General features: G+C 41.0%; 1 protein-coding gene across 5 annotated transcripts in view; it reads right to left on the bottom strand.

Annotated features, from left to right (window-relative positions):
- Positions 1-21,788, bottom strand: part of vrk3 (VRK serine/threonine kinase 3) — a 50,454-nt gene extending 28,666 nt beyond the window's left edge. The window contains exons 1-10 of one of the 5 annotated variants that reach the window (XM_043707058.1): positions 21,705-21,788; positions 21,473-21,564; positions 13,174-13,316; positions 10,826-10,969; positions 10,126-10,275; positions 6,555-6,604; positions 6,393-6,459; positions 4,107-4,191; positions 948-1,050; positions 772-864 (exon numbers count right to left, since the gene is read on the bottom strand). In XM_043707058.1, coding sequence (XP_043562993.1) covers positions 772-864; positions 948-1,050; positions 4,107-4,191; positions 6,393-6,459; positions 6,555-6,604; positions 10,126-10,275; positions 10,826-10,969; positions 13,174-13,315 — 834 coding nt within the window. In that variant the 5' untranslated portion in view covers position 13,316; positions 21,473-21,564; positions 21,705-21,788. Of the gene's footprint in view, positions 1-771; positions 865-947; positions 1,051-4,106; positions 4,192-6,392; positions 6,460-6,554; positions 6,605-10,125; positions 10,276-10,825; positions 10,970-13,173; positions 13,317-21,472; positions 21,565-21,628 lie in introns of all 5 variants that reach the window. The other 4 variants (XM_043707057.1, XM_043707056.1, XM_043707059.1 and 1 more) reach the window with 4 other exon arrangements.
- Between the last annotated feature and the right edge of the window lie 539 nt (positions 21,789-22,327).

The following is a 22,327-nucleotide window of genomic DNA, read 5'->3' as shown; positions in this document are numbered from 1 at the left end:
AAGCGGGTCCACAGGACCTCCCACTGACCACCATTTTCAATTCCCCCAACCACTCCCTTTCCGACATGGCCATCCTTGGCCTCCACCATTGCCAAAATAAACCACAGCTCTTACTGGAGGAATAACACTGTATCTCTTACCTGAGCACCCTACAGCCTGAAGGACACAACACTGGGTTTTCCAATTTCAAATAACCTTCTTCTCCATCCCCAGCTCCTGCTCCTCCCCCTCCCTTCCACTGCTCCTTGCCACCAACCGGATTCATTCCTCCCATTGACCAACCAGGTCGTATCCTCTACTTGTCTTCACCTATCCCCATTTCACCACCCTGCCCCCACCACTGCCTTTATCGGCAGCTCCCCACACTGACTTCCAGTCCAGAAGAAGGGTTACACCCGAAACGTCAACTTTTGCACCTCCTGATGCTGCCTGGTTTGCTCTTCTTCTAGCCTCCTGCCTGTCTACTTTGGACCATTTTAGGCCCATTTGAACAGTACCTGCAAACACGTCTGTATTTGTATGCAGATTGTTTTTTGCTTCCAGCTCTTCTTTGTATCTGGTTGGCAGCCATAACTTAGTTTGTGCATGGACCAGTATTTGTTACTGTTCAATAAAGTTACAATTGATTCATACTCTTAGGTCCTTTTCCAACATTCAAAACAATCAGATTCCTTCAAAAGTGTTTCTTACTGTATTGCTTTCAAGCAAAAGAGCACCACAATAAGTCACTGCAATGGTTAAATTATTCAAGATGGAGAAAATATTTTTTACCTGTTCTAGATCATTTGGATTCACATAAATATTTTCTGGCTTGATATCAGCATGTACATATTCATTTGTATGAATATACTCAAGCACATCAATCTGGTGAAGATAAGAAATCAACATGTTAACTAATGTCTAAGACTGAACCCAAACTAGAAATATGTATTTTCACTAACACTCACCATTCGGTAAGACAGCTGAAGTATTGCTTTATCAGACATGGGTTTCTTAGTTTTATCAAGAATTGAATGCAGACTGTTACCCAAATTTGGGAATACAAGAAACCTACAAAACAAAACATCTGACAGTTAAAATGACATCCAAGTGATAAGCCCAATACAGTATTCATATGTATAACAAAACAGAAGCAAATGGAGACAAAATAAGATCTATTAAATAGGTGTATCATCCTGAAAAGATGCAAATGACCATCCTACTTCGATGTAACACTACCTAGGTTGAAGGATGCTCATCTGACATTCACAAAGCTTTTAAGAATGGGTGTATGGCTCCTGTTCTCCACAGTGCAAATACAAAGTCAAAGTCAATACAGGCACCAGAAGATTCCAGTAACCAAAGCATCCATCCTTTAATCATTGATCAATACCTGCAAAATATCATTTTAGTCTCCAACCCTGAAATGGAAAATGCCCAACTGGCAATTTGGAGATCTCAATACCAAAACACCTGTAATCTAAAAGTTTCAGTGGCTCGACAGTAACAAACAAGAGCAAATGCAAGTCACTATAGCTGACACCATCCTCAACTTTATCAGCTTAAGTGACACTTTACCAACCCTAGTGTCAATCTGAACTTCAGCATTACTCAGCCAACAAAAGAACAGTTCACTAACTCAAACAGAACTCTACCAATCTCAGCCACACAATGTAAATTTCTGTATCACTGATTCACAATATGCACGTGTCAATCAAGGAAACCTCCATAATTTGACAAAGTAGCTGCTCAGTGTCACAATACGTTTGTCAAGCAAAAATAAGTTTAATTGCATAACTAACACATTGACACAAGAAACACTTGGGTCTGAAAAGTTTCTGATGTGGAGAGACCACAAAAGCAAATTGGATGTTGAATCCCGGAAATTGCTACTGCGCAAGTGCAAGAAACAGGAGGTACAGCAACTTACATATTGAGATTCCTTAGGACAATGAAGGAGGCCAAAGGCAGAAAGAACTGAGTGGGGCTGGTGCACAGAATTCAAAAGGCAGGCAGCTGGAAGCTTGGGATCATCTTGTGGGCTAATTGGAGGTTTTCAGCTGACTAATCATCTGGGCTGTTTCATTTCCCAAAAATAAAGGAGACTGCTTTGTCAGCAGTGAATAATAAATACTGTATTAAATTAATTACAAGCAAGTCACTGTTTCGTACAGAAGGGCTGTTTCAGATCTTGGAGGGTGAAGAAGAGGGGAGTGGGTAAAAAGACAGGTATTGTTTGAAGGAGATGATGTTGGGAAATTAAGGAATAGATTACAGATGGAATAGTCTTTGCAAAAGCTGAAAAGGGAAAAGGTAAGATTTGCTAATATTTAAATGAAAGAGCACAGGAAGAGGGCTCCCATTTCATCACATTTGAGAGATGTTCCCATAAGTGCCAAAGATGGCAAACTTAAATTTGCTGTAAAATCTAGTTTCACACTACACTGAATCTGAACTTCTATGAACTTCTTAAATCTGTTTATGTCAGATTAGGATCAGAATCTACGATAATGGTGGCACATTTGTAACAATATACAGATGGCTATTGAACCAAGCTCCTGTTCACTTCAACTACAAGCTCCAAATCCAATCTCTTTATGCGGTTCCCTTCTAAATCTACTGGCCATATGACGGAGTTTTGTGTTTTTGCTCTGCGCTTTACCTAATCCAAGGAATTCCAAGAACTTAGACCTTCCTTCTTGCTCTTAAATGGCTGTGATTGCTCAATAGGATTTTAACTCCTGTATGGATTTCTTTGCTGTAACATGGTTAAAAACCTGTTTCCACATTTAATTCAGTTACCAAACTTAGCTGTTTTTCTGCACCAGCAATCTAACAATTGCAAAATACTGGAGGTACTCCAACTGTATTGATATTGACTTAATTCTTGTTGAATATGGAGAATAGAAGGAATAATGAAATTTTCACAAATTGATGTCTCTAATATTGATTCAGCTCCCTCAAATTAAGTTGAGCATAATTCCTCTAAACCAATAGTCTGACAAAATCATTATTTGTTAAAAAGGTTGTCAGGCACAGAAGAGATTAATGGGATTATAAATAAAGTCTAGTAGCTATAAAGAGTTTAAGTGGGAAGAAAAATATTCTCTGGTCCTTCAGGACCATCACAGAATTATACAGCATGGAAACAGACCCTTCGGTCCAATTCATCCATGCCCATCAGATATTCTAAATTAATGAAGTCCCATTTGCCAGCATTTGACCCATATCCCTCTAAACCTCTCCCAAACATGTATGCTTCCAGATGACTATTATAAGGTGCAATTATACCAGCCTCCATCACCTCCTCTGGCAGCTCATTTCAGACACGCATCTTTCACATTGCTCCATAGGCCCCCACTAAAATTTTCCCCCTCTCACCTTAAACCTATGCTCTCCTACCCTGAGAAAAAGACCTTGGCTATTCACCCTATGATTGTCATGATTATATAAACCGCTGTAAGGTCACCCCTGAGCCTTTGATGTTCTAGAGAAAATAGCCCCAGTCTATTCTGATGCTCCCTATTGTTCAAACCCTCAACCTCAGCAACATCCTTATGAATTTTTTTTCTGAACCCTTTCAAGTTTAACAACCTCTAGTGACCAGAATTGAATGCAGTATTCCAAAGGTGCTCTAACCCCAACACCACAACATAATATCCCAACTCCTACACTGAACGCACTGACCAATAAAGACAAGTTGACCAAACATCTTCATACCATTTACCGGTGACTCCACCTTCCAGGAAATATGAACCTGCACCCCAAGGTCTGTTTGGCAACATTCCTCAAGACTCTTCCATTAAGTGTGTAAGTCCTCCCCTGATTTGCCTTAACAAAATGATCATCTGCCACTCAGAATAACCTTCTTCGCTGTCCACTACACCACCAATTTTGGTGTAATCTGCAAACTTACTAACCATTCCTTCTATATTCACATGCAAATTATTTATATAAAATGACAAAAAGCAGTAGACCCAGCAATCCTTGCAGCAAATGGCTTGTCACAAACCTCCAATCTGAAAACAAACTTCCACTGCCACCCTCTCTCTCCTACTTTCAAAGTAATTTTGTATCCAGTTAAAGAAATGCCATTTTTTTTCTGAACTACACATTCATGCACTAACCTGCAAATATTTTCATGGAATCCAAAGCCAACACATGTCGGTATTCCCAGAAACTTCATCATATGAGACTTCAGCCATTTGTCCACTATTTAAAAAAATAAACTAATCAATAATTCTAATTGAATTTATTGGCAAAACAAAATACCACGTTTTTCAAAGGGAGATATCTGTTAAGTACATTTACAATAACAAAAAAATTAACAATAAATTACTTGATTCTTTTTAAAATCTGTAAGTTACTTGAACTGCTGTTCTAAAGATGACTGCATTTTGAGTAGTTAATCTAAGTTTCACAATACTTTCAAAGCAAAACATTGAGCATAATTTTTTTAAAAATCAACAATTAAATTTCACAATTGTGTAGAATTGTATGCTATGGTCAGATAACTTCCATTGTGTGAAAAATCCCCACACAAGCTTTCTTGATCAAGAAGTGAAGATGATGTCCTGAATGGCAAAGCAGGTGCAAGAGGCCATATGGTCTACTCTTGCTCATAATCGTTATGTTCAACCTACTTGATGAAAAAATAAAATTCAGTGCTAATTTTGAAGTTTCAGCAACTGAAATTGTGGACCAACATATCTGTTTAACAGTGCTATTATTAAATAGGATACTTAGTGGTGAAACAGTTCTGTTTGACATTATGTATAGCAATTCAACAATGGAAATTTCATGTAGGAATACATCTCATAATTGGAATAAAACAATTGCTTATTCTGCAAGTTTCTGTTCAGCCGTAAAACATTACAACTCTAGCAGTTCTTGTGCTTGTAGATAACAAACAAAGACGGCATGAAATAATGCTTTGCTGGGTACTGACTGTAAATTAATTTGGCTTTTGTATGAAAGAGATTGGAAATTTAAGGTTGAAAGACAGCATGATGACCCTAGCTGATGGCAATGCTGGACAAGTCAGATTCCACAAAGAAACAATTGGTTATTGCAATTGTTACTTTGAAACATTTTCACACGAAGCTGCAAATGCTAACACTAGAACACAAGTTTACCACACAAGTGGAAAAGATAATTACACACACACATTTAGAAAGATCTTAACATAAATAGAAAAACAAGGTTTTAATTTGTTCTCCACTCTTTTCATGAATACTTAATTTCAGAGCTTAATTTGTACTTAAGTGATTCCTCCCAATTGATTTTTCTTGAACAGAAGAAACAATTCAAGATTCCTTTCTCAGTCCACTGACATGAAGATTTCATGATTTCATAATTATAATGATCCAAACTCTCAATTAGATTAGATTACATTACATTACAGTGTGGAAACAGGCCCTTTGGCCCAACAAGTCCACACCAACCCACCGAAGCGCAACCCACCCATACCCCTACATTTACCCCTTACCTAACACTACGGGCAATTTAATTCACCTGACCTGCACATCTTTGGACTGTGGGACGAAACCGGAGCACCCAGAGGAAACCCACATAGACACGGGGAGAACGTGCAAACTCCACACAGTCAGTCGCCTGAGGCGGGAATTGAACCCGGGTCTCCGGCGCTGTGAGGCAGCAGTGCTAACCACTGTGCCACCCACAATTCTTGAAGACTTCTGCACAAACTCTCCTGGCTTGGAAGCTCCACGACTAATAATACTTTGCTTGGACAATGGGTTCCCGCAAACTAAAATTTTGATGATTCTGCTAAGAGAAACGTATCTTTCTTTTGAACAGAGATCACAAACCTTCTGTTCTGAAGGTCAAAACTAAACTAGTGAGTTTCTGATCTGGCGTAAACTCAGTTGCATAAACATCCCACCCACTATCAACATGGGTTCTTCCATTCTCTCGAATGTACACATGCTTTCTTGAATCGATGCACTTAGATCACTGTTCCAAAAGACCTTCTGACCAGATTTTTAAAAAATCTTCACAGAGCTGACACTCATCTATCTGCCTACTTTAAAATCCTAAACACCAAATATCATATTATACACTTTTCATCATTATAGCTATATTCTGTGGTAGCTCAAAACCCTACACAATCAAAATGACAGAGTTAGTGAAGCCAAGCAAACGATCATGGTTGTATTATGAAAATGAGACATGGATAAATATCCTAGCATTCTAATCAATTCTCGTTAGGGGTAATTCGGAAACATTTAGGAGGTTAACAGACAGAGTGCAGTCTATGGTGGAATAAGTTAGATGCAGTTAATAGCAAGATTTTTCCATTTCATTCTTTTTGATCTTTGTGTAATTCATTTGTTGATCATGTACCCTGTAAAAGCATTCTTTTTTAAACTGACAGCCACACAAGTGCCATTTACCTTTACTTTGCTTTGCAGCACGTTGGAGAAAGTTTTGTTCGTTAAAAATTCTGCCATCCTTTGCATCCTGAAAATATATTTAGATACATGGTACCATTATCATATTAATATACATCAGATTATAGATGTTAAGTCTAAAAACTCAAGCAGATTACAACTTACCACTTTAACAATATATTTGCATGGTTGTGAATGACCAGCCCCTTGTTGTGCTGCAAAGGTAAGACATTTTGTGAATAAACAAAATAATAATAATTTTATAAGCAACAATTTTGTCCTTCGATCCAACCAGAGAATTGTAAATTCCAACAACTAGCATTTATAGAGGTCCTTAACATCATAGAACAGGGCAACATGGTGGCATCAGGGCGGCACGGTGGCACAGTGGCTAGCACTGCTGCCTCATAGCACCAGAGACCTGGGTTCAATTCACACCTCAGGCGACTGACTGTGTGGAGTTTGCAGATTCTCCCCTGTCTGCGTGGGTTTCCTCCGGGTGCTCCGGTTTCCTCCCAAAGTCCAAAAATGTGCAGGTTAGGTACATGCTAAATTGCTTGTAGTGTTAGGGGCAGGGGTAAATATAGGGGAAATGGGTCTGGGTGAGTTGTGCTTCGGTGTGTCGGTGTGGACTTGTTGGGCCGAAGGGCCTGTTTCCACACTGTAAGTAATCTAATCTAATCTAAATTCCAAAGGCATCTTTCAGGAGAGTTATTAACCAGAATTTGTCACCAAGCCAATCGCAACAAGGACAAAACCCCAGTGGTCCTCACCTTCCACCTGACCAACGTCTGGATACATTGCATCATCCTCCTTCATTTCTGCCACCTACAGACGCCATCACCAGGGATATATTTCCCTCCCCACCCCTATCTGTATTCCCAGAGAGACCTTTCCCTCTGCGACTCCCTTGCTAGGTCCATGCACCCCCACCAACCCATCCTCCACTCCCAGCACCTTGCCCAGTCACCACAAGAAGTGCAAAACCGGCGCCCACACCTCCCCCCTCATCCCCGTCCAAGGCCCCAAAGGATCCTTTCACAACTGACAGAGATTTACCTGTACTTCCACACACCTTGTCTACTGTGTCTGTTGCTCTCTACGTTGCCTCCTCTCCATTGGGTCATTGTGAAAATGTTTCAGAGAACATCTCTGGGACACACGCACCAAATAACCCCACCACCCTTGTCCAAACACTTCAACTTCCCCTCCTACCCCGCCAAGGATATGCAAGTCCTGGGCTGCCTCCACCGCCAAACTCTAGCCACCCGATGCCTGGAGGAAAAAAAAAGCCTCATCTTCCAGCTTGGGACTCTCCAACCACATGGGATCAATATCGATTTCATCAGTTTCCCCAATTCCCCTCCCCCCCATCTTATCCCAGATCCAACCTTCCAACTCGGCACTGCCCCCTTGACCTGTCCATCTTCCTTCCCACCTATCCGCTCCACCCTCCTCTCCGATCTATCACCTTCAGCTCACCTTCATCTACTTATCACATTTTCAGCTACCTTCCCCCCAGTCCCAAACCCCCTCCCATTTATCTCTCAACGCCCTTGAGCCACCCCTTCATTCCTAATGAAGAGCTCATGCTGAAGTTGAGGCTGAAAGTAAAAATAAAATATGGCTAAAGGCACCAATTGGTTTGAGACAAGAGGAAGAGGTAGATGATGCTCTGAGAAAAGAAACAAACAAACATTTTTGGAGAATGTGGCATCTGAAGCTCAATGCAGGTTTAACAGGGCACCTGGACTGAAACAGTCTAATCCAGCTTCACAAATATCAGGGATAGGTATGGAATTGATGACTAGAGGGAGACACTGGCAGGGGCTTAAAACAATACATTAGGTTTGAGTTAAGCAGTTCCAGTACAGCTACCTGACTGATATATACTGACAAAGCAGAAGATACAGCTTGACCACAAAAAGCATGACAAAAATCTAATTTTGGCAATTACTATTCAATCAGCCTACTCTCAAAAGATACAGAGAGGTGTTATCAAAAATGTTTTAACGCAGTTCTTACACATCAGTAATTTATTGGTTGATACTCAATTTGGAACTACTTGGCTCCACATCTTAATACAGTCTTTGCTCAAATGTGGCAAAAGAGTTGAATTTCAGAGGAAAAATGACTGCCTGCAAAATCAAAGTATGTAAATGAATGTTGCATCAAGGAGCCATAGCAAAATTGAATCCATTTGAAACAAAGGAAAACATTACAGTGGCTAGATTGATATTTAACAGTAAAGAAAAATAACTGATTGTTGGAGGCACTACAATCTCATCGCCAAGACAATGCTGCAACAGGTCCTCAGAGCAGTGTCCTAGACCCAATCATCTTCAGTTTCTTTGATGATGTTTCATCATAAAGTCAAAAGAGGGATTGTTCACTAACTGCAAATTGTGCAGTTCCATTTGCAACTCCTCAGTTAATGAAGCATTCCATTTCTGTAGCAAGACCTGGACAAACATCCAGATCTGGGCTGATTTGCCACTAAGTAAAATTTACACCACATATGGCAGGCAAAGTCTTTCACCAAGAAGACATCTAACTATCTACCCTTGATATTGAATAGCATTACCATGATTGGTGGGGATGAAACAAATCACCTGACAGTGACCAATTAGGTGAAATCTAATTGGACTAGCCACATAAATACAGTGATTACAAAAGTAGGCATGGGCTTAGGCAAGCTGTAGGATATAACTCGCCTCCTGACTCCAAGGCCTTTCTGTCTTTTCATCATTAAAGCCTGGAGCAAGAATGCAGTTGCCTGGATTTGTGCAGCTCTAAGGTCATCAGCTAGGACAAAGGAATCTGCTTGACTTGCAGTTCACCATCAATGCAAAGTGGTAGCAGTATCTGCAGTGCGGTGGAGCAACTTATCAAGGTTCCTCCAACAGCAACTCCAAGACCTTGCATTCTGACATTGAAAAAGACAATGGGAGCAGGCAAATGGGAGCATCATCTCCAATTGCTCTCCAAGTTACACAACATTCTGACTTGGGAGTTATATTGCTATTCCTTCATTCTTGCTGGGACAAAGTTCTGAAACTCCCTATGACACAGCACTATAAAATACCTTTATTACAGAGCTGCAATAATTCAAGAGCAATGGGCCACCTTTTGAAGGCATTTGGCATTGGGCAATAAAAGCTAGTCTTGCCAGCCACATTCATGAAATGAACAAAAAAAAAGCAATTTTATTTTTGCATTTCAAAGTTTCTATTACTATAGGATTTATAACAATATGACATCTCTCAGTGACAGGCAATTGGTCATATAAAGTAAGATTGCTGTTATTACTGGCTGTTATAGCTTTAGAAAAATATATTTCAGTAATACAAGATTATAATTTTCTTTGAATTATAAATTAAATGCACTTTATCCTGCCACTTTCTTCACAGATCATTAAATTAACATTTAAAAAGATGTAATAAAAAGATACTTTACAGCAAAAGATTTGCACGTAACCACAATGTTCCACATCAGAAAAGCCCGAAAAATATTCTTGCACATTTAACAAGAATCATGGTGATATCTTTAGTCTAGAAATATAATACCTACTTAAAAACATTTGAGCTATATAAAGTACTCAATTACAAAAACTGAAAAAAACCTGGCTTTGATACAAGTGCTTTGAAGTGCCATGAAAGAAACTGCAAAACACACAGTCTTATTGTTATCTAGAATAAATTCCAATTATTAGTCTGCAAATACACGGTGAAAATACCTGAATAAAGCAATCCAGATTCACTGTCACTTGGAGTGAGAAGCTCAACAAGCTTCCATTTCTTACTGTTCTGATCAGTCAGGACTGTTTGTTCTGGAATTGGTTCCAATGGATTGATTTTCTGGCGCTTTCCTTTGACATTTCTCGACGCTAAACAAGGAACAACATTTATTTAGCCCAGCACTGTTTATTTTTGATGGCTGTGTCTGAACTTGAAATACGACAGTCCATTTTCAGAGCAGTTATTCTCCTTTTGAAGAGAGGACATAACCGTACTATACAGATGTAGTGTAGGAAATCTCAATTACTTCCATATACAGGAGTACGAAAATACAAAGGGCTACAAAGTGCTCTAAAGTTGCTGTCCTCCAGTACACTGAAAAAATGTATTCTTTATGTATGCTAAAATTGACACAGCTGGGACTTGGAAACCCATCAAAATTCAGACCCAGCAAAAAAAAAAAACAAGGCTCTGGAAATTATTTTTTATAGTACTGCACGGAATGCTCTTTCGCTGTTTCATTATAAATTAATTGCAACACACAAATGCCTGGTTAGAAGCCTTCCTTAGGCATGCAAAACTGGTATCAAAAATGACCTCAGGCAAATAAAGTTAAATCAATAGTTTCCAAATTCTGGTATTTCATATTGATTTTAAACACAACCATTTGATTGGATCTCTTCCATGATGAGAACTTACCAGGTGAAATTTTTGTAGGAGAACTTTGAAAGCTTGTTTCCAGTTCTCGTTTTCTCTTTGGAGAAGCTAACTCCCTTTTGGGGTGGATTATTTTCACAGGAGTGTGCTTTGTTTTGGATGCCTCTGCATTGGGCACAGTCTGAGCTGAAAGCGCAATGAAAATGTAACCAGTTTAAAGTCTACAGCAAAACATTACAAATTGTAAGTATCCTTTAACACTTAAACTTTAAAATATTAACAACCAAGTAGCTTAAGTCACAAAGTGCTCAATTTGTACCAGTGCTTGCCACTGAAATCAAGGCAAATAAACTTGCCTCTCGACTCTACAAAGTTCCAATAGGAAGATAAATATTTATTTCAGCACATAATGGAGTTGGAAGCACACAATGCCAATTATCAACAATTAACTAACAACTGCATTTACAATGTGGCAAAATGTGTCAACGCACATTTCAGAAGGAAAGACAGACTCAAAACAGGAAAACTTTGAAAGAAGGCAGCCAGAATTTTTCACCTATTCTCAGCTGTTCTTGAGAAGGTACTGGTGAGCTACTTTCTTGAACTGCTGCACTCCATTTGGTGTGGGTACACTTAATGCTGTTTGGCAGGATTCAGAGTTCCAGGGTTTTGAATACGTTTTTCACTGGGTCAAATTAAGGATGGTGGAAGTCTTACTTCCAACATGAAGGTAGTATTCCCATGCATCTGTCACCCTTATCCTTCCAGATGATAGTGGTTATGGCTTGGATTCAATTCTAAGAAGTCACTTCTGCACACCATCTTGTAGGTGGTCAGTATCTGTATTGTGTGCCATCAGTGATATAGACAGTGAATGATTAGAGATTTGCCTTATATTAATTCATGGATCGTATGATGGAGGGAAGCTGATTAGTGAAGCAGATGAAAACAGCTGGGCCTTTGACACCACCGAGGAATTCCTGAGGTTCTACAAACCTGGGTGGCCAACCTCTAACCACAACCATCTTCCTTTGTCAGGTTGTAAGTTTGCTTGTTGAGCTGGTAGGTTTGTTCTCAGATGTTTCGTTACCATGCTAGGTGAAATGTCTGAGAACAAACCTTGCAGCTCAGCGAGTAAACTTACAACTTGAACCTCAACCTGAGCTATAAATCTTCTCATACATCGCAATCATCCTTTGTACTAGATGTGACTCCAAATACAATGTGTTCCCCAAATCCTATTTACTCTAGTTTCGTTAAAGCACTGTGATGCTACATTCAGCCATATGCGGCCTTGATGTCAAGGGCAGTCACTTTCACTTCACATCTGAAGTTCAGATCTTTTTGTCCATATTGGACAAGACCACAATGAGGTCAAGAGCTGACTAGCTCTGTCAGAATCAAAACTGTGTGTTAGTAAATAGGTTATTATGAAGCAAGTGCTGCTTGATAGCCCTATCAATGATATGTTCTATTACTTTGCTAATAATTAAGAGTCGACTAAACGGATGATAATTGGTGTGTTTTATCTGTCCTGCTTTTGCGTGCAAAGGACAGAACAGGATAATTCCCCATGCTGATGGGTAGATGCCAATGTTTCAACTGTGCTAGAACAGGCTAGCTAAGGACGCAGCAGGTTCTTGAGCACGTCTTTAGCTCTAGCTGGAATATTACCACAGCCCATTTTTGTCGACCCAGTGCCTCCAGCTATTTTGTGATATCATGTGGAGTGGATCAAATTAGCTGAAGAGTGGCATGTGTGATGATGATTCCTGGATGATAGATCATTTGCTCAGAACTTCTGGCTGAAATTTGCGGCAAATACTCCAGCTTCATCTTTTGCACTGATGTACTGGGCTCCTCCACTTTTGAGGACAAGGCTATCTATGGAGCCTCCACTACTGGCAAGTTGGTTAATTATCCACCAATATTCATGTCTGGTAGGGGTGCAGAGGTTAGACAGAGTCATCAGTTGTGAAATTGGTTACTCTGTTTAGCACTTGTTACTAATGCCATTTGGTACGCAAGCTGTTCTATTTTATCGCTTCACCAGGTTGACAACTCATTTTTAGATATGCCTGGTGCTGCTCATGGCATGTGCTCCTGCACATTTAATTTGAGCTGGGGTCAGGGTAAGTAAAATGAACAGCAATTGTAGAAAATGGTACTTTTTAATCCATCCCAGATATGACAAGTGAGAAAATCTTAACCAGAAGAATAGACATTTAAAAAGTTATTTATGTGGATGTTTTTCTTCCTATGGTATAAAATGAATCACTATTGGTTGATAGGCAACAAAACCAAAGTTGAACTTGGGATCTCATTGTTCGCAATCAATTAATCTCTAACTTTAGATAGAGGGGCCATGGAGAAATTAATAAAACCCAAACCTGGAGATGCTGTTGACTGCACAGAAACAGGCTTCACTTCTTCCTCAGTGTCTTCTCTAGGTATCTTGAAACCACAAGATGGGCAAAAATTAAAAGTAGCTTCTATCTTCTGGCCACACTCTGGACAGAATTTAAAGATCATTCTGAAAAAATTAGACAAGGGCAGATTAGATTCACATTTCCAAGACAGGATTATCTGGATCAGTAAGATGCAAAGGTACACTGCAATAGGCTTGAAGCTTAAATGGGGGAGGAGGAGGAGGAGCAAGGGGATTACCAAAGTTATTATTTTTTTAAAATTTGGGTAAATTTAGCATTTCAGATCCAAGTGGCATCCCCCTCATTTTTTAAATTATGCCTCCCCAACCAAAGCAAACATCTTACTTGCACCTACCCTCTCTACCCCCTTAAGCACATTGTAAATTTCAAGAATGACATCACACTTCTCATTCTTTGAAACTTCAGAGAGTACGTTCCAGTTTGCCCAATCTCTCTTCCCAGGACAGTACCACCATCCTGGAAACAAATTTAGCACTTCCTCTATGGCAATATCTTTTCTGAAATAAGTAGACCAAAACCGTACAGTCTTCCAGATGTGGTCTAACCAATGTCACATACAATTGAAGCAAGATTTCTCTACACTTGTACTTTCATCCTCTTGCAATAAAGGCTAACATTTGATTAGCCTTTCTAACAGTTTGTTGCACCTGCATGATAGCCTTCAGTGACTTGCTGACAAGGACACCTAGTTGTCTTTGCACATCTATAGCTTTCAATCTCAATTATAAAATACTCTGCATGTTTCACCTTCCAAAGTAATAACCTCAGATTTATCCACTTTATATTGTATCTGCCATTTTCTAGTGTAGACAAAATACTTATCAGTACTTTGCCTCCAGTTGTTCAAAATAACTATTGACAATTTAGACTTGGACCAAATGTAATATTTCCTAATTTATGTATAATGCAGAACTAAATAATTGGCTAACAGAAAAGAGTGGAATAGATGGGTGATTCCTGCAATGGCAAGCTACGAATAATGGAGTACTCATTTATCCACTTTATATTTTATCTGCCATGTTCTAACCTATTAACTAAACCTGTACAAATCCTCTTAAAGCTCCTTTCTCTCTTCCTCACAACACACTCCTGCTTAGCTTTTCACTATCTATAAATTAGGAAATATTACATTTGGTCCAAGTCTAAATTGTCAATATTTATTTGAACAACTGGAGGCAAAGTACTGATCCTTGCAGTACTCCACTTGTTGCAGCGTGCCAATGCAAGAATCACCCATTTATTCCACTCTTTTCCATATGTTAGCCAATTATTACCTGCTTTTCCATCTGCGTTAATCGTTCTAACCAACCTCCTGTAGGGGTCTTTAATCAGAAGCCCTCTGCAAATTTAAGAATACTATGTACATCACCCTCCTTTATCAAAATCAATTAGCAGAATAGAACAGTGTTAACATTTGGTTGTCGTATACATGTTACAATAGTTAACTTAATTATAATTATCCGAGATCTTGTACAACAATTACTTTGACTTAAGTATATTGTCAGTATCAATGACAAATCAAAATTCAGCATCAGGCTTGGGCTTAAATGTGCTAAGTAATATTCATGGTCCCAACTGTCAGAAAATGACCAACTCAAACAAGAGAGAATCTAACAAAGTCTCCCTTAAACTCATAGGCACTGTCATTATTAAATTCTACATGGACAACATCCTGAGAGTTATGATTAATCAAAAACTGAACAGGACCAGCCAGCTGAATATAACTAGGTCAAAAGCTGGGAATTCTACAATGGGCAACTCCCAAGACCTATCCACCATACACAGAGTACAAGTCAATAGTGTGATGAAATACTCTCCACTTGTCTGACAGTAAACAGCTACAAATTGGCAGTAAACAGCCTGTTTGATTGGCAACTTATCCACAACCTTCAATATTCAGCTAGTTTACCACTGATGCACAGAAGAAGCAATGTGTCACAGCCACAATTTACATGGAAACAACTCACCCAGGCTTCTTGAATTGCAACTTACTTACCCATAACCTCTACAACTTTGGAGGACAAAGGCAAAAGATGCATGGGTACACAACCACTTGCAAGCTCCCCTTCAAGTCAAACACTATCCTGACTGGAATCGTATTGCCCTTCCTTCATAAATCGCTGGCTCATAATCCTGGAACACCTTTCCAAACAGAACTTTGGGTATCCTTATGTCCCAAGGATAACAGCAGTTTAAAAAAAGGCAGTACATCAAGGATGGACAATAAATGCAGATCTAGACAATGACACACCTATTCCATGAACAAATATAAAAATGAACAGAGATAATATAGAAAATATAGCCTAACAACATTACCATAAAATAATCAAGGTCTTTTGCAGAATGGATGCTGTTCACAGAACAATTTAGAGATCACAGCAGCAGCTTTTAACGGCAAGTACAGATACAGCTACACCATTTAAAAGATATCTGGATGGGTTCATGAATAGGAAAGATTTAGAGGGACATGGGCCAAATGTAGACAGGTGAAACTAGTTTAGGTTGGAAACATGGCTGGTGTGGACCGGTTGACACAAGAGTCTGTTTCCATGCTGTATGACTGACTATATACAAAAGCAGCCGTTCAAGAAGAGAATTAAGAATGCATGTGAAGGGGTCCACGAAATCGGAGGGACAGGATGCCCAAGCTGAGATGTAATGCAAAAATCAAGATTGTTGTGCTTGTTCTTTTTTGAGAGTTTTAATTCATTTCTAGATGTAAAGGGGTGCTCATGACATGTGCATTTCAGGTTTAAGACCATGCGAAATGCATACTGAACACATTAGAAAATGTTATAAGTGCTCAGGAAGTATATAGAGTAGGCACTTCATAATCATCTATAAGTATTTGATGCATATGTTGCCACTTGAGCTCAATGCTCTAGCTGGTGTCCTCTCAAACATGCACAGCTGAAAAGTGTTCAGCAGGAAGATGTTCCATCAATACTATTTAGAAGGAGTAATCAACAAATTTCAGATAAGCTGTTGAGTATTTTGTACCAACTGTTGGTATATTGTAGCAGCGTTTGGTGCTTTCTAGAGTTCTGTGAAGTTAGGAAAGTCTTGATATGGCAGGTGCATAGGTGAGAGAGTGAGAGTGAGAGAAAAGAAAGATAGTCTAGGGTGTTCAGGAGTCAAGTGTGTGGTGCTGGTAATGCCCAGCAGGTCAGGCAGCATCTGGGAAGAAGAATTGACGTTTCAGGCAAAAGCCCTTCAATGCCTGACCTGCTGTGCTTTTCCAGCACCACATTCTCGACTCTGATCTCCACCATTTGCAGTGCTCACTTTTTCCAGAGTGTTCAGGAAACAATTCTCTAGCTGAATCTTGGTTTAAAAAAAGTGTGCTTGGGTCATTTGCCCTTCAGTGAAAGATCCTTAATGAAACTTATGACCCAGTGAAGATTGAAATGCAACTGGATCGCAGGATGAGTACTCATTTCTGAAAGGTAGAATCTGCACATGGTCAGTCACTGGGAATGAGTAGCTTGCAACCAGGGTGGGTGATGAGGATAAGACATGTCTGCTTGCTGCAGGGAAAGTTTCTACACATGTTATACTACAGAGAACCATGACAAGCACTTTGATGGGATAGGCTAAAACACAAATATTTTGTGCACTGGCAGGACTGTAAGAAAACCGGTGTACACTATCAAGGAACATAGAGTACTGATCCTAAAGGCCAACCTTTCCAATGAGAAAGTGGTAGCCAACTTCATGAGTATTCTTGAGGATCCAACATCATCTAACAGTCAATGTCTCCATTTCCGTGACAGCATAAGCCACAGATTGGATTTTTATTTCAGCAGAAACTCAGGCACTTGTCACACAAGGTCATTTTGACATCATTATTGTTATGACACAGCAGTGAACCCTTCTGTTAATTAAACCAAACACCCAAAAAAGCTCACCTCACCTCATAATCTGTTAAAATGACTGGCAGAGAACTCCCAAATTCCACTAAACAAAATATCAATTTATTTAACTCTAAAAATGAACATTAAACAACAACCATTCACAACTTTAAGCCCCCTTTCTCTTAACTGCTTATTATCTGCCTCCAACTCTAAAACAATATGCTGTTCCAAAAAGACACATTAAAATTACTTCAACTTAATTTCAAAACCACACAGCCGCTGTCATCTTCAGTGACTGTCTTCTTCCTGCTGAAGTTCTCCCTGGGTTGTCCTTTTTTTTCCCACTGTGAATGTTTCACAGGAAAAGGTACCTTTGATAGAGAATGTTTCCTAATTTCTTGCGTCTCTTTTGACGACAGTTGCTTTCTTTCCAATTTTCAAAATGCTTGCATTTTTATATCCCCAAAATCAGATAGCCTCATTGGTTCGATGTTGGCAAAACAATAAATTCAAACTTGATTGAGCCGAGAGGTCACTTTCTTTATTTATAAAAGCTTAAGTTATCTCAGGAATGTGACTTGAAAGAAGTACTAGAACCTGCAACCCATTCTAAAAAGTGAAAGACTTAAAAGCAATCTAGGTTTGTTCAATATATGGTATCAGTTTGCATGACTGGCTCAGTTGCATAGTTGTCCTATGATTCTGCCCCACTAGCCTCCTAATGAAGGAACAGCACCCCAAAAGCTAGCGTTTCCAAATAAACTTGTTGGACTATAGCCTGATGTTGTGAGATTTTTAAGTTTGCACATCCGGCACCTCATCAAAACTTTCCAAGACAGCATGTTGTCAAAAACGGACATTTCTGGACAATTTGAACTCTAAATATATAGTTATTAGATGCTTGGGTTCCTTAGCTTATAATGCAGATCTGGAAAAGCATAGCAGGTCAGGCAGCACTACTCCAGCCTGGGCTTGACATGTACGCTCAAACTGTCAGAAAATAAATAAATTCCAGATTCATCAGCCATACCCACAAGGTAGAGCAAAACATCACCCGTTCACAACGCAATGCCATCCAGGCTCTCAAAACCAATCACAACATTGTCATTAAACCAACAGATAAAGGAGGAGCCATTGTCATTCAGAATAGAACAGATCACTCACAGTTCTAGTTTCTGTGGAACATTCTTTCCTCTCTTAATACCCAAGACCTTTGTGCTGATCTATATGTAAATGTATACCAACAGGGTAATGGGGTGTACTGAATACTCCATGAAGAGTACACATGGACTCAAGTTTCTGGATAGACATCTATCATGCGGTATTGACGTTCTTACTGAAGATATACATTATGCTGCAGTACAATATTACGAGCCCAGAAACAACTGTAAATCAGGCTTTTAGAGCCATAAACATTCCATCAAATATGTACCATATACCCCAGACTTATCTGTCTTATATTAACCACAGTTGTCTTAGATTCCCAGAAGATTCAGATTTAATTTTCAAGTGTGAATTTTTATAAAAGCCATCTTTTTGGACTCCTTCCATGTCATACTGACTATTACTGGAAATATATCCATACTACACCAGGATTCATGGATCAAAAAAAACAGCACAGATTACTGCAAGGAAGTGTACCGACAACTGAACAACCAGGAACACTATAGACAACTACCAGCTGATCCGACCAAAGAACACACCTGTGAATTAAACACACTGATCAGAACTTTGGGTCCGAGTCCTTCAGAGTTCCCTATGCGCCCTCATCCCACATACTTCTCGTGTAGGTGACTTCTACTGCCTTCCCAAAGGTACACAAAGCCAACACACCAGGACGTCCCATCGTGTCGGGTAATGGGACCCTATGTGAGAATCGCTCTGACTATGTGGAAGGCATCTTGAAACCTATTGTACAGGGGATCTCCAGCTTCTGTCACGACACTAAGGATTTCTTACAGAAACTCAGCACCCATGGACCAGTCGAACCAGGAACATTCTTCGTCACAATGGACGTTTCCGTACTCTACACCAGCATCCCCCACAATGATGGCATCGCGGGAACAGCCTCAGTACTCAACACCAACAACTGCCAATCTCCAAACACCATCCTACAACTCATCTGCTTTATCTTCGGTCACGTCTTCACCTTTGACAACCAGTTCTTCAAACAGATACATGAAACAGCCATGGGGACCAAATTTGCACCCCAATACGCCAACATTTGTATGCACAGGTTCGAACAAGACTTCTTCTCTATGCAGGATCTCCAACCAACATTATCCAACGTACACTGACGACATTTTCTTCCTCTGGACCCATGGTGAGGGGTCACTGATAAAACTACACAGTGACATCAACAAGTTTCATCCCACCATCAAACTCACCATGGACTACTCTCGACTATGTGTCTCATTCTTGGATACATGCATCTCCATCAAGGATGGACACCTCAGCACCACATTCTACCGCAAACCCACAGATGACCTCACAATACACTTCTCCAGCTTCCACCCAAAACATATTAAAACAGCCATCCCCTATGGACAAGCCCTACGCATACACCGGATCTGCTCAGATGAGGAGGAACGTGACGGACACCTGGAAGTACTCAGGGATGCCCTCACAAGAACACCAACTCATCGACCGCCAGTTCCAATGTGCCACAGCAAGGAATCGTAATGACCTCCTCAGAAGACAGACACGTGCTACAACCGACAGGGTACCCTTCGTTGTTCAGTATTTCCCAGGAGCTGAAAAACTATGCCATGTTCTTCGTGACCTGCAACACTATCAATGAAGATGAGCACCTCACCAAGACCTTCCCCACACCTCCACTACTTGCCTTTAAACAACCGCCAAACCTCAAACAGATCGTTGTTTGTAGCAAGCTGCCCGGCTCTCAGGAAAACTCCATACAACCCTGTCACGGTAGGCGCTGCAAGACCTCAAGAGTGTAGACATAGATACCACCATTACTCGTGGGGACACCTCCCACCTTGTACATGGCAGGTACCCATGTGACTCAGCCAACGTTGTCTACCTTATACGTTGCAAGCAAGGATGCCTGGAGGCATGGTACATTGGGGAAACTGAGCAAAGGCTACAACAACGGATGAAAGGGCACCACACAACAATCAACACACAGGAAGGTTCCCTCCCAGTTGGGGAACACTTCAGTGGTCCAGGACATTCGACCTCGGACCTTCGGGTGACCATCCTCCAAGGCGGACTTCGGGGCAGGCTGCAGCGAAAAGTGGCCGAGCAGAGGCTGATAGCTAAGTTCGGTACCCATAGGGAGGGCCTCAACCAGGACCTTGGGTTCGTGTCACATTACACATGACCACCATTGCACTATACACACAGATAGATACTCCTATATACACACACACTGGCACTCCTATACACACATATACACAGACACCCACATACACCCCCTCAAAGACTTAAGACACTCTGCACTCACTATACACACACATACGCTTTCTCACACTCACAACCCCCAACCCAGACAGACAGACACACACAGACAAAGACCCACATGCACACATATTTTGTGGGGTGAATTTGTACTTGCAGGGTTACATTGTACTTTGCTCAAAAACTGCATACATTCATGTAGAACTCCATTATCTCACTTTTTAGATTAGAATCAATCTAAACATCATGGCATAGACAGAGAACACAGGGGGGCTAACACCTTCAACATATTGTCTAGCTATCACCATTGTTAACAGCTAACCTGAGAAAGCAACTTTTTTTTAAAAAGATTGTGATTTACACATGAAAGTGAAACTACCACAGTATTCTAACAGATGAAAGGCTTAACAATCAATTCTTCAATGTATAATTTCAGTTACATCACACTGTAAATTTTTGCTATAAATTCTGTGTTAGGATCGAGCCCTCCACAATCACCTGATGAAGGAGCGGCGCTCCGAAAGCTAGTGTGCTTCCAATTAAATCTGTTGGACTATAACCGGGTGTTGTGTGATTTTTAACTTTGTACTCTAACCGAGACTCTGATCTCCAGCATCTGCAGTCCTCACTTCCGCCTATAACGCAGATCTGGCAGAGTCCCGTCTTCTTTCCTTAAAGTTCTGAAAGTGAAAAGTAAAGCCAAAAAAAGTCTCTCTTCAATAAAGAGAGGCGGGAGGCTGTGGAACGAGGATAAACAGGATCGCTTTACTGACGTTTTCTGGATCCCTGCAAATGGGATGACCGACTGGGGCTCCCTCCCAATGGATCAAGCCGAGGGCCAGGCTTCAGTAACACTAGGCCGCAGCAAAACGTTGCGGGCTCGGTTAACGGACGAACCGAGGCTGAAGGGGCGGGTGAGGGGCAGTAACGACCGCGATCGGTCGGTCGCTCACTCACTTACCTACCTACCTACCTGATAACGCAGCCTTCCTCAGCGCCGCTGGCTACACGGCCTATCCGAGTCGGTGTGCGGAGCGGTGAGCGGCGCAGGCGGTACCTCAGGCGCGTGAGGGGCAGTAACGACCGCGATCGGTCGGTCGCTCACTCACTTACCTACCTACCTACCTGATAACGCAGCCTTCCTCACCGCCGCTGGCTACACGGCCTATCCGAGTCGGTGAGCGGCGCAGGCGGTACCTCAGGCGCTGGGCGGAGCTGCCCGCCCGGCGGCGGGTGCACGACACACTGTCACGCTCCAGATTTGCGCGTGAGGCGGGCTCTGTGTCTCCCCCCCGCCCCCGCGAGCGCGCTCCGTCATCAACCGTCCCCCCGGGGCTCGCGTGGGGGTGGGGCGGGGGCTCCTTTACTTTCAAAACCAGGCTGAGGTCACCCACCGTGCAAACTCACAGTGCCCACGCCTCACACAAAACAAAGAAAAACTTTTATCGAACTGACTATCCGACGAGTTACGAATGTTTACAGAAAACAACCCATGCTGGGGATCACAGCGGGTCAGGCAGCATCCACGGGGAGAGAGAGAGAGAGAGAGAGCAAGTCAACATTTTGAGTTCACATGGCTCTTCATCAGAACTGAAGTCTAGAAGGACTGCATTTATGCTACAGTTTGGGAGGGGTGGTAGAGAAAAGATTTTAGTAGTTTGCATTAAAGTGGTCGGATTGTGAGAATGGCAGGTATAGACTTGAAATGACAGTTGAGTGGGATGGGGAGGGCAGGTCATGATCACAAGCTGAAAGAAATGGTTCACAATTTGAACTCAATATTAAGTCCAGAAGACCGTAAAATGCTTTGGCTGGAATGA

The sequence above is a fragment of the Chiloscyllium plagiosum genome, chromosome 17 (assembly GCF_004010195.1).
Source record: "Chiloscyllium plagiosum isolate BGI_BamShark_2017 chromosome 17, ASM401019v2, whole genome shotgun sequence".
Lineage (NCBI taxonomy): Eukaryota > Metazoa > Chordata > Chondrichthyes > Orectolobiformes > Hemiscylliidae > Chiloscyllium > Chiloscyllium plagiosum.
The sequence above is the reverse complement of the archived record's forward strand: the minus strand, read 5'-3'. Positions and strand labels throughout refer to the sequence as shown.